Here is a 13183-nt window from a genome sequence, read left to right as displayed (position 1 = left end):
TGTAGATGTAAATAACCTAATAATCTCATCCATAGATTTAGTATGCTTGTAAATCTATAATACAAACTTAGAGACTTTTTTTTCTTCTCAACAGATTAGCTGTACCCTCTATGTACTTTCTCTATATTCCAGGCACCACCAGTCACATGTTGAAGTGTCCTTGAGCAAGAGACTTAGTTGCTCCCGGTGAGTTTTGGCCTGCTTCAAAGCAGCTCCCCCATCAGTGTGTGATTGTGAGTGCAAATGGGTGAATGAGAAGCAGTGTAAAGCACTTTGGGTACAAATAAGTAGAAAAGCACTATATAAGTGCAGATCATTTATTATTTATACAGCAGAATATGATGAGTTTGATCTTACAGTGTGTTTCTTCAATAATTCTTCAGTGTCTCCAGTCTCTCTCAAGCAGCCCTGAGCTTTGTTTAGCACTCTCTCCAGCTCTTGTCGTGATTCCTCAAACCTCTTCCTCAAACAGTTGTTAGCCTCTTCTTGCCTTCTCCATTCCCCAACCTCCTTCAGCAAAGCCTGAGAGCACAGACAGTAAGTAGTGGCGACCGTAATTGGTTTCTTTGGTAATTCTGTAATTACTTTATTTGTCTTACATCATGGAACTGAATACTAAGACACAGGAGTAAATCTAATCTGCACTGTTGCCTCCTGGGTGTTTTTAAATTCTGGTAATCTCATTAATATAATCAGTAATACCGTCCCTGTGCATTCTTACAGTACATGTCTGTATAATAACACTAACCTGTGCTGATGCCTGTATTTCAGCCACTCTCTTTTGCAGCAGTGACAGGTCAAAGTTTTGAAGCACCTTACTGGTGGAGAGCTCCCTCTGCAATGTGTTGTGGTTTCTCTCAATCACTGACAGACATCGTTTACAGTTTTGCTGCTGGTTTACCAATTCCTGAGGACATTGAGGACATTGTGAAAACAATGGAAACCTAAATTTAATATACATGTATTCTGTATATTGTTTTAATAAAATTATCATCTCATATATTCACATCCCAGTATGTTCTAACAATGAAAGAAACAATGTAGTAAAAGTAGCCTGTAAAAACAAAAATAAATATTAAATTTGTTTTAATGACCTGGGAAGAGAAGGGCGGTAGATGAAACAGACAGAAAAATTGCACTGATGGATATTTCCCCCCAAGCCTTATCTTCCTTGCTTTTCTAATTCCTTTATAATAAACGCTTTATATTAATCCTTTATAATAACACTTATAGTAACTTTTGTTGCTGTACAATAATCTGACCTGCCACTTGTGTTTGTGCTGGGTCTGGGCCTGTGACTCTGGGTCTCTTGCAGCAGATGTAATGCAGCTGACCCGCTCCAGAGCTTGGTAAAAGGCTGTAATGTGTTTCTCCATTTCCTCTAACAGTGGCAAAAGGGCATGACACTCTCTCACTAGTGAAGGACACCTCTCTCTCACCTGGAGAAAAATAAAACAAGCTATTAATAATTGTGTGTGATTAGGATATTATGTAAGTCTTACCAAAAAGGTAAGATAATTATGTTGTTTTAACGTGTTTAATACTTAAATAATACCTGCCTTTCTCAGCTGACTTTTAGCTGTTGCCATAGTGGCCATGACCCTGGAAGCCTCATCCTGAGGTGCATCCTTGACAAGGAGCTGAGCACTGCGGGCAGCCAACTTGTATTGTGTCTCCATGGCAACAACCTTTTGTTTGGTGTTCTGTGATGAAACGTGGAAGCCGAGAGTCATGTTACAAACTTCAAACGAATGCACTTACATGAAAACAAAACAAAACAATTGGAAAACATAATGGCATTCATTTCAATTGTACTGTTTCCTGGGGAGGATGACAATTTTCTACTGCATACCAATGTTGAGATATCAAATGCTTCTAAATTAACAACCTAATTAACTACCAATCAATTTAAGACAGACACATAGAATTTTTTATTGTTGTGATCAGGATGTTGTTCCGTGAAATCTTTCATTGTTTAAAGACACAAACTTTGACTGGACTCTAAAAAAATCAGTAGTTAATGTGTAACTAGCTACATCCACAGATGTTTTTGCATATATTGTTTATGAATTCTGTGTTGTATTGCATTGTTATTGCTATTTTGACTTTTATGTACGAGTCTTAGGTACATTGCTTTCCTCACCTCCACTTCCTGCAAAAAAGCTCTCGCACTGAGGAAAGATACTTGAACAGGAGCATTGAGCTTGGCCTCTGCCATCTCCAGAAGCTCCTTTAGTGTCGACACAGCCTTGACATGGTCCTTTCTCCACTTTTCCAACTCATCTGCATGAGCATACTAAGCAAAAACAAAGATCATACAGGGTTTGTAATCCATTTTATGTTCCTTTATCAGGGTTTTTGCCATTTTACAAAACTCTGCTGATATACAGTATTATTAGTTATTATTTTATGTTACTTGTTTGACATTGAGGAAAAGGTCTCTCCAACGTCCATTTAAAAGAAGAAGCTGCTGCTTGAGATCAAGAGAGACAGTTTCATCACACGTTTCAATGAGAAAATGCCCTGCGTCATTCATGGCTGCATGCTGATTCATCCAGTGGCTGAGATTTCTGAAGAAATCCTGGAAAAGAGACATACTCATGAAGAGGAAAAGAAAGAAACACAAAGGGACACAAAGAAACTGAGAGTGACAAAGATGAACTTAAAGACAGGGTGTCAAAAAAGAAACAAAGAGCTAATCAAAAAAGAAACAAAGAAAGGGATTAAAAGACAGGATAATAAAACACTAGGGTAATTAGCCATTTAATCCTTAGTGAGGATGTAAATCTAAGGTAACCATAGCAATGTGACAACTGAAATATCCTTGGTGGTTTGTTTTGTGTTAAGGAGATCATTTGATACTTGAGCGGAGACTGTTAATAGGATTTCACTCAGACAACTAAATGTTTCAAACTGAGGCATTTAAACTCTGAGGCATTTAAATCCATCAAATAACTGCACGTGAGAGAGGTACCTTGATCTGTGCACAGAAAAAAAAACAAAAAAAAAACACAATTACATACCCTCTTTGTGTTCTCTGGCTGGCTTAGGGCTTCCTCTGCATCCTCCAGCCAGGCCTGTAAGGAGGCCACTGTGGAGCTGTACCTCTCCCAGTTGGACAACACCTCCTCAAGCATGCTCCCCACACTGCGCACTTCCATAGACAGACTTCTCCATTGAGTCACCACCTCTCGCATGAACCTGCGCACTCCCATCTCACCCTCGTCCACTAGAAAAGAGATATGCCAAGTAACTACAATAACAGAAATTACGTTACTTTAAAAAACTCATATAATAAAAAACTATGCACAGGCACACTCATAAACAAACTGATCTTCAATATAAAAATTATTTCTTTAAGTACTGATATATAGACATGCACTTTTTAAAAAAATAATATCATGTCACTTATAAAAGAAAAATTCCATCTAAACTAAAGTTTTTGTAGTGGTATTACCGACAATCATACACTACATTTTAATGTCAAGTGTAATGCTACTATTATATAACTGACACTTGTGACTGCGGTTGGCAGAAAGAGTCACAGACCCACTTTTAGGCTGAGGACAGATGGTGCACATATTCATAGTAACACCAGACAAGAGCATATTTAGGCTGATGGTGATGCATGCCTTTGCAGACATATCTCTGACCTCAAAAACTCACTAAAAGAAGATAAATGATCTTTGTGTTTCATTATTCCAGTTTTTTGGAATAATGAAAGTGTTGAGGCTGATAAAACATGTACAAAGTGTATGTTTAAAAAACACAATTTAGTCACAATTTAATCCAGACCCTGAAATGGGAAATACATTATACTATATGTAGTCTCCTACTCTCACCTAAAACAGAGCCTTAAAAAAAGATGCAAATAATCATTTAACCAATCAGAGACCATGGTTTTAACTAGCAGCAGGGCTCACCATGTGTGGTGGGGAGGACTTTATGTGTTGGGTTGACCAATCAAGCCTGAGATACCCTTATTTCCAGCCACACCTCACCCCTCTGCTCTGCATACCCTAAAGCAGCACAACCCTGAAACTTAATGAAACCGAATGCTAGCTGAGTTTCCACCCAGAGACCTGCAGAAGTGGAGCAGCCCCAAACTAGCAAATGGGGTCGTATTCCCCACTGAGAACTGAGAGTTGAAGAACCTCATTTAGCTGTAGCCTGGAGACTCTCCCTTCTACCATGCTGTAAAACCAGGAGGGGCAGACTGAGCTAGTGGAAGAGAATGCCTCACTGGTTAGCAAATTGTTGATATGAATAATAAAGTTGAGATAAATGCTAAAATGGTAAATACAGAGCTACAGTATAGGGGTCAGTGCAAAATGGCAGGGGAGTGAGAGAAAGGCAGGTACGCAAATGTACTGCCTGAATTGTTAAAATATGACAAACGTGGACTTGTGTTAGATTCACATTTATTTTGACTTTGCTTCGACTTTTGATTTGAAAAGGCAACATCACTGCTTGTAATGATCCCTTCTTTCATTCAGCCATCAACTCCATTACCCGACCTGTCTGCACGCCTATTGCCAGGCAAACACAAGCTGATTGGTAACCTAGTTACATATATACATGGCAGAGAACTCAGCGTACTACAGGAGAAATTCACCAGGGGAAATCAGGTTCCTCTAATGTCCAACCCCGATTTCTTGTTTACATGACATTTAAGAAATCAGTTAAGGAAGCCGACTGTGGTAAGTGCATGTAAAGGTTGTGATCCAAAAATAAATGTCTTTGTTCAAGGAAAGCAGGAAAATATATAATCAAATCCTGTATATTAAATACAATATTGTATGTTCCCAATGTGAGAAATTATGTTTTCATTAATGTATATTAGAGAACAACCTTTATTATGGTGATTCTGAACAGAAAACATCAATCAATTTCCACCCACCTGAGTTGTCTGCCTTCACATAGGCCTCAGCAGACTCTTTCAGGGACTGAAACAACAGCTCATAGTTTTCAAAGAAATGGTGCGTTTCCACAAATGACTGATGAGATAGAAGTGAAAGAGAAATGTCACAACACGAGAAGAGACAATGATGTAAGTAACATCAAAATAGATACACAGCAATAAAATTAAGAGCCATAGACAATGGAACAGGAATGACATTATGGGCATAGCTTGTGACTTGTAACTAAAATGTTAACATTAAACATTCATATTTCATAGTTCTTGTGTCAAACTCTACACATATATCCTGAAGACTATAGTCACATTTTAGCACATAACATGCAGAACAAATCAGTGTTCAGCTTACAACATAGTTGTGGAGCATCAGTTTCACGGACTCCTGCTGGCCATATTTGATGATCCAAGATTTGAGCTTGGATTCAGCCACAGTGAGAAAGGCCTGCATGTGTTGTTTGTTCTCCAAGAATTCCATCTTAGCCAAGTGGATGCTAGTAGATGTAGAGACAAAGTTGATCCTAAGAAAATACAAAGTTTACAAAATATATCAGACCTACATCTTGACCCTCACATTTTGGTTTTCCTGTGATGAGCAGAATTTGAATCCTGCCTAGTAAGGTAGTTACCAGTAAGTAACTCCAATATTATCTGCTTAGGTAAACACGTATTTTGTCAGGCCTGCAAAAGAAACAAGCAAGTGTCTTTACCTCTCTGCCATGTCCTGAAGCTGGTCGGGGGGAACAGGGACTCCACCAACACATCTGTCCTTATGGATCCTCTGAAAAACCAGCTGGTGGCTCTCCAGGTTCTTCAACACATCCTGCACAGTGTATATGCAAACACTTATATTATTATATAAAATATATGATAATAATAATAATATATATATAAGTGTTACAAAAATTAACAAAAAATTTAGTTTTGATATGAAAGGTAAAATAATTTGCATAGTGATTTTTAAATATATCATTTCTATTATATATAACCAGTTCCACACTAACCTTGTGTTGCTCCAGTGCTCTGTGAACTATGTTTGCTGTAACTTCATGTGCCTGCTGGACAATAATTTCTTGTCGCAGGGTTCCTTCAGCCTCATGCAACCATGTTCCCACCATATCCAGGGGAGCTGGGAGAGACCTGTCTAGCTGCAGATGCCAGTCCAGGATCTGATACATCACAAAATCATTAAGATGAACAGAAAAACGGTACAGATTGTGACTGTGCTCAGTGCACGCAGCAAAAACTTTTCTTTCTTTCTCTGACTGGAATTCTTTGTGGCACTTTCAATATTCCAACAAACATCAATGCAATTAAATAACCTTTAATAATAAGTAAGAGCTTGTCACATGCTTTAATATTTTAAAACACTGGTGAATCATACTGCTATCCAAATGAGTAAAGAAAAAGGTGCTGGTGCCACTTGTGCCTCTCACCCTATTGGAGACCTTCTCCCAGGCCTGTTTGACCAGAGCCTGATCCACAGTCAGCATCCCTTCTTTCTGGGTGGACTGCAAAGCTCCTTCCACCTGCTTCCTCCTCATCTCCAACTGGACACGCAAACTTTTGAACAACTGAGAACAAATGACATCTGTTACAGGTAAGGTAACACAGAGACATTAGAGACATTCTCATCTGAATATTCTAAAATGGGGATATCCCACATGCTGCTGAATATGGAATGTATCCCGAGGCTTGGTGGAATAAGCCAGATTGATGGGTAATATGAAGGCTGTAGTCTGATCCCCACACTGTAATGCCTCTGATTAAGCTAATAATAGGAGCGTCTGTACCCAGTGTGCCCAGCTTATACTGCACACATGCACACACCCAGACTCACACACTAACCTGGTACCGTTGAGTGAGGGTGCCTTCAGTCTCCTGAGCCTGTACTGCATCTCTCTCCAGTTGTTCGAGCCATATTTTGAGCTCCCTCAGTCTCTTTCGGTGCTCTCTCTAGGAGGTCAGGACAGTGGGATAGAAGGAATGGTGAACAATGGGAGGAAGGATGGACATGGAAATTAACAAGTGCAATATGAAAATAAGAACAAATACATTAAGAGTTGGAGAGGGTGGAAGAGAAGAGAAAAAGAGAGAATATGTTTGAGTGATTGATGAAAGGATGGAGGGAGGAACAGGGTGAAAAAAAGGGCAGAGCATGTACCATTAAACATGTGTTCCCATAATCCTCTGTGTCTCCCTGTAGAACAAAACGTCAAAAGCTCACAGCTGCCAAAAATACTCAGCTTAAACAGGGTACAGGGTCTAAGACCCCCTACCAAAATTTCATTGGATTTTAAGTAACAATGACGATAATACTATGCTGTTCAACAGCTTGTGTGATAGTCTATTCAGCTTGAGAGCTGTTCACTCTCAATTTAGGCCTGCAGTAGTTAGTCTGGCTTCTGTGGGAAGCTCAAACTTTATTCTCTATGACACCTTAGGACAATAAAACACATTAAGTTAATTCAAAAGGGTAAGTTCATTATCTTTTGTACTGTATTCACATGTGTGCACACATTTTGAGAACCAGCATTTCGGTTGCTGTTTATTTTAGAAAATAAACACCTTGTGTATTTTATGTGAAAACACAAGGACCCATTGACCCTTATTCAATAAAAAAATTAATCTGTATGGACGTTGGCAGTGTTGGCAAAAACTATCAACAAAAAACAAAGGAGGTGTGAAACACAACAAGCACACAAAGCACAGTGTGCCACAGAAAGCAAGTGGTTAGGGCAGATTTACAGCACATTACAGCTTATGACACTGTTAACCTTAAAAACAGACAGCCTCTATTCACCAGCTTTCCATCAAACAAGCTGTATCAATGCACTCTGCCAATGCCAGAGGCCTTTATTGTCATGCTAATGGAACAAGGAGCCATAGCGCTTGGCGGTAACATTAATAAATGGTAATATCCAATCTTATTATACTGGACTTCCTATTGTTATCGTGGCTCAGGAAACCCTGGCAGGAATATCACATCAGGTAAGATAAAGTACCAATATTAGCATATAGGCTTAACTTTGACATGGAAAAACTATGTTTAATCTCACCCAAACACTGTACAGTGGATGATGATACAGTAATTCAATAGAAAAGTCAGAAAAATAAGGTTTTATCAAATTGAAATGGAAACCATGAATGTGCTTTCATTCTAAATGCCTTGGGCTGTGAAAAATGATTGAAAATATACCTTTGGGATCTTAAGTTACTATGTAACCTACCTCCAACATTTCCTCTATATCACGAGAAGCAAGACCACACTGTAGGACAGAGGGCAGCATAAATAACACAGGACCACAGTCACCATACAAAAATACCAGAGAGACAAAGACAAAGAGACATACCAACAGATAGAGTAGTGCAAAGCAAGAAGACATGAAACAGGGAAGTCTATGCCAAACATCACACGAGAAACTTGTTTTAATGAGTAGCAGATAGAAGGAGACATTTTAGAGAGCATTAAGTAAATTTTAAATTAGGGAAATTCACTTAATTGCTCTGACTTTTACTGTGTTGCTTCCTCAACTTGCCTAGGTTTAAAAAGGCAATAAACTGTATTTGGAAATACCCAGTGGTGCAGACTTCAATGCTAACTGTACAAAAACAAAATTCCATTTATGTAAATGTCATGGCTGAAGTCACACTAATTGCAACATTTGGAGATAAAGATAAAACACACTGGATGCAAAAAGAAAGAAGACAATGATGGTTTATACAGACTAACAGAAATCTGGCAGCTGGTTACCTCTTCTTCTTGCTGTCCATCTGAGTCGCTCTGCTTTTGATCAGGATGATGCTTCAGGAATTGGGCTACATATGTCATAATGGATTTCTCATCTGGCTTGTCTACATCAACATCTGAAGAGGGAAGCAAAAAAAATACAGTCAGAAGTCAAATCAAAACCAAGACCAGCTTTTAATTATTTCTTTCCCTCATAACAATGGGCATTGACAAGAACGTGTTTGACGACCATATCTATTCACAAAACAACCTTCAGCACTTCAGATCAGTGTCCAGGTTTTGTCTGTAGGTTCCACTGTGTTGAATTTTGTGGCCTAATGGACCTTAATTACACTGATGTCAAGCTTGATTTGTCAGAGTTCATTCAGAAGGGCAGGCGTAAAGGGGCACAGATGGTATTAGGCAGACACATTGAGATGCACATCTGATGCTGTCATAGTTATCACTGTTGTATTACTGTATAAGACAGTTCTATATAACAAGAAGCTACTCATTTTAACTATATATATAAGGTATAAAAAAAATGATATGGTGGGCAGTGGCTGTAAATCTACCTTGATCCTATACTGTTGTTTTTATGTATTTGTGTGGTGTGTACAGTTTAAATCAACTATAGGTCTATACAATATAGTGCTGTAGCTATAGGAAATGTTTTTTCACCTTCTGGGTCAAGAAGCTGTGGAACGCCCAACTCAGTCTCAGCCAATAAAAAGGCTTCCTGCAAATTTTCACGGTTCGGCCTCCCCCATACACTCTCCATGTCAATGAGATTGGGCCGGAGGGCATGAATAACTGCAAAGAATGCTAAACCCGAGCGCCAACTGGAGCCAAAGTCCTTCACCTCAAGCCCCAGATGTCTAGAAAGAACAAAGGTCGCAAGGTCACATAAGGCTAAAACATAACATAGTGTATTGACCATTTAAGAGAAGGACATTTTTAACTCTCACATTACATTTATAGGAATCCAGACATGTAGCATATTTGTTTTTGCCATTATATTTGACTGTTATAAAAGGCTGCTTACTTGGTTGCTCTCTGCTGAACCCATCGCAGTAAAGCCTTTCTGGCTCCCCCCTGCATTGGTGGGAGGGGTTTCCTTTTCACAGGTGGGCTAGTAGTTTCAGTGCTGCTGGTGGAGCTGTCCATTGAGGAGGTGCTGCTAGATAAGGTCTGGAGTGCTGATAGGGTGCTGGTTAGCTCCTCAATCTGCAACAAGCACAAACTGGGACAGTCAAGAAACCAAATCTACTTTTCATACATACATATTTATTCATGAATTATTTTTAAATACTATTTATCAATGGGATGCTGAGTAAAGAATTATCATTGTAGTTATTTTGGATGCCCTTCAGTGGCACATGGCACATGTTTTTTTATTACACTTTGAGGCTGCCTTGGAAAACAGCGGTTGAAAGTCTATCTTAAAGAGTAAAAGTACTGTTTCTTTTTTTCTTAAAATTATCTGTTGCTTTAAACAGTATTTTCACAGTGGTTTCACAGTAATTTCCCACCCTGGAAAACACTTCAACACCAATCAACACTTTTTGACTCAATCTTTTTGAAAAAAAGATTGAAGATTTGCCGCCCAGTTGCCAATTTAATGTACTCAGTTGACCTTCATGAAAGTTTTTATTTTCATTTCATATTTTTATTTTGGTATTGTACATCTTAAATTCTTGATCACCTAGATTATATAGAATTGCAATTCAATAGACAAAGTGATCAAATATCCATCAACCCTTCAAAATGCCATCTGTATCTGATGTAAAACTAAAAATATGTAGATTCTTTAAGATGACACTAATACAACTTTTTTTTTTTTAAGATTTTTAGCACTGGCCAGTAGTTGAAGATTAAATTATATGCATATGTAATCTACTTCTCAGTTTATCTTCTCTACTCATACCTAGCCAAAGCTGCTCACAACACAGCAGAGCCATAAACATCACTGTAAAATAAAATGCATTAAGATTTCAGTAAGGAAATAAGTACATTTTCCAGTGTGGTTAATTTCTTTATTTAATATCCTTATGTTTGCTGGAATATCAGGAATTTACATGTGCGTTTATGGCTAAGAGACTGTAGTATTGTGATTTATGTCTTGTTATCATGTGCATGTCTGAAAAGCCTGAGGTGGCAACTGATTATGTACACTCTGGTGCTTTAGAAGACTGATTTCATATCTCAAACTTTTGCCACTAAAAAAATGAATATACAAAGTATTTAGGTCTTGCCGGGTTGAGATAGATGACCAAACTGATTGAGACTTTTGCATATCTTTCCAGCATTTACGATACTTGTTTGAGGCCATTAATACTGTATAGGCTCGTATTGATTGTACACTGAAAGCCATGTACATGTCAATTTTAAGTCCTAGTAGTGTAGACTATTTAGTGGTGATTTGCTGAGATCTTCAAATAATCATCGAACGATCATTATTAATTTTATGATGTGCACTAAATTTACAAACCTGATTATCGGTAGTTGCATATATTAAGTGAGGACAGGCCTACCTGGAAATAGAGGATGATGGTCCAAATCAACCCCAATACAATTGATGGTCGTCCATCAACAATGTCTGTGGCATTGATGTTGACTAACTTGATCTGTGTCATAAAACACAAAGTAAAAAATAAACACTATAGGCATAATCCTCAACACTACTGAATGAAGTTAATTACGATCACATCTATTACATGGTCTGTAAAAACCAGTGCAGTAATGTATTGAATACTGACCGGAGATCCTCTGTAGGCCGACTGGGGGCAGTTAGTAAAAGGAGATGAGAGAGGAGAGGAGAAAACACAGAGGGTGGGAGAGAGAGAAAGTGAGTTTAGAAGCACTCTAGTTGCATTTGAATGAAGGGGAGGCTTCATTGACTGTGAGTTGGCAGATAATTTAGCATCTCAGAGGTGAGATAACTTGAGTGGTATGCTAAGAGGAGAGATCTATCACCACTACACAGCCAACAGGGATTACATCCAACAGAGAGAGACAGACGGCGAGAGTGATACAGAGAGAGAGAGAGATGAGCAAGAAAAGGTTATATCTTGTAATATAATGAAGTATTCTATATTATCACACAGCGGGACATATTACTGAGGTACAGCAGCACAACATGTCATCAAATGGTAATACATACTACTCCACATAGGTTAACAAGCATAGAGGAAAAGATTGGAGGCAGACGAGAAAAGCACAGGGTAGTGTGGGATAGTGACTGATAAGAACATATGCAATACACAGTTTCATATTAGAAAACACAGCAGGTTATCCTGGCAACTTAGAATAGCAGTGTGAGGTTTGAGCCATAGATAGTATTGAATATGTGTTGTTGCTACAAATGTGTTTAAATACACAATAGTCAGCTCATGGAAAAGTAAACAAGGCTGATGATTGTTCCAATTTTGTGTATGTCACCCTTTGCTGCCTGTCTCTGTTTGATATCCTATCAATACAAATCTATACAACTTTATGTATGTCACCCTTTGCTGCCTGTCTCTGTTTGATATCATATCAAATGTTTATCTTTGAATGGGGCTGTTACCCAGACTAAACTAGCCATCCGAAGATACTTTTAATTTCTTTTATTATTGTTATTTTGCAATCTTGATAAAAAAAAGATGAAAAAAAATAGTTAGCTACTTAGCTGCAGCCCATATTATAAAGTAAATTATACAGTTACTTTTGAAAATCTTAGTTAAATACATATACTATAGTGTTATACTATAATACAAAGTGGTAAACATAATTATGCCACCATTTATGTTTTTCATTAAACAAACCACACGTAACAGACAAAGTGATTAGGGCTCTAAAGATAAATATAAATTTGGTCTAAAAAAACATCAGATGTATGCACAGGGCACATTAACATACACACAGCGGAGTGCACAATAACATTTCATCTCCAGGCTGCAGATTACTGGTGCAAGATTTATGGGTTTAACCCTGTCACACTTGAAGAAGACCAATCAATGTCCCTGCAAAAACCAGCTTATACTTATAGCTTTATTCATGTATATCCAAGGACAAGCTGGGTGAAGCTTGGAAAACGTTTTACTAATTTTATGAAGAAGCAGCTGATATAGTTAGATACATACAAAACCTTTTTTTTTTTTTTTTTGCATTTTTGGAAGTAACTGTGAACAACTTTTTTTGTTTTGTGAAAACAACAGATGGTAAAAAGGTAAAAATGCAAATATCTTACAGAGCAAGAGATGTGGTGGGACAGGTTCACTGGGAATTATGGTGGATGACTCACAGTGATACTATTGATAAATTCACCACTAGTGATTACATTTGAATTTTTATCCAACCAGGAAATTCCTGATTTAAAATTTTTAAAAGATTTAACTCATTAAAATGTCTTAAAACAGAGCATATTGTTATCAAGATAAAAAGGGATGTGGAAAGTTGAAGCGAGTGAGAGGTGGGGAGGAAAGGGAAACGGGTCACAGAGGGTCAGTATTCAATGTTTGGAGCCACAAGGCAGTAGCTGAACAGCGGGAAAAGCA

The 13183-nt window shown here is 38.1% G+C and overlaps 1 protein-coding gene across 16 annotated transcripts in view; it reads right to left on the bottom strand.

The window, feature by feature from the left end:
* The window catches only part of syne1a (spectrin repeat containing, nuclear envelope 1a), a 123951-nt gene that overhangs the window by 91158 nt on the left and 19610 nt on the right, over window positions 1–13183 (bottom strand). For 15 of the 16 annotated variants that reach the window (XM_067481338.1, XM_067481346.1, XM_067481345.1 and 12 more), the window contains exons 5-23: window positions 11405–11425; window positions 11180–11272; window positions 9691–9872; window positions 9327–9523; window positions 8670–8782; window positions 8146–8184; window positions 6764–6871; window positions 6352–6489; window positions 5920–6084; window positions 5626–5738; window positions 5268–5436; window positions 4901–4997; window positions 3024–3229; window positions 2417–2581; window positions 2144–2296; window positions 1560–1703; window positions 1263–1439; window positions 749–907; window positions 358–522 (exon numbers count right to left, since the gene is read on the bottom strand). In XM_067481338.1, coding sequence (XP_067337439.1) covers window positions 358–522; window positions 749–907; window positions 1263–1439; window positions 1560–1703; window positions 2144–2296; window positions 2417–2581; window positions 3024–3229; window positions 4901–4997; window positions 5268–5436; window positions 5626–5738; window positions 5920–6084; window positions 6352–6489; window positions 6764–6871; window positions 8146–8184; window positions 8670–8782; window positions 9327–9523; window positions 9691–9872; window positions 11180–11272; window positions 11405–11425 — 2604 coding nt within the window. The remainder of the gene's footprint in view (window positions 1–357; window positions 523–748; window positions 908–1262; window positions 1440–1559; window positions 1704–2143; window positions 2297–2416; window positions 2582–3023; window positions 3230–4900; window positions 4998–5267; window positions 5437–5625; window positions 5739–5919; window positions 6085–6351; window positions 6490–6763; window positions 6872–8145; window positions 8185–8669; window positions 8783–9326; window positions 9524–9690; window positions 9873–11179; window positions 11273–11404; window positions 11426–13183) is intronic. The other variant, XM_067481336.1, reaches the window with a different exon arrangement.

Source organism: Channa argus, chromosome 17, assembly GCF_033026475.1.
Source record: "Channa argus isolate prfri chromosome 17, Channa argus male v1.0, whole genome shotgun sequence".
Lineage (NCBI taxonomy): Eukaryota > Metazoa > Chordata > Actinopteri > Anabantiformes > Channidae > Channa > Channa argus.
This window is presented reverse-complemented; position numbering and strand designations above follow the sequence as displayed.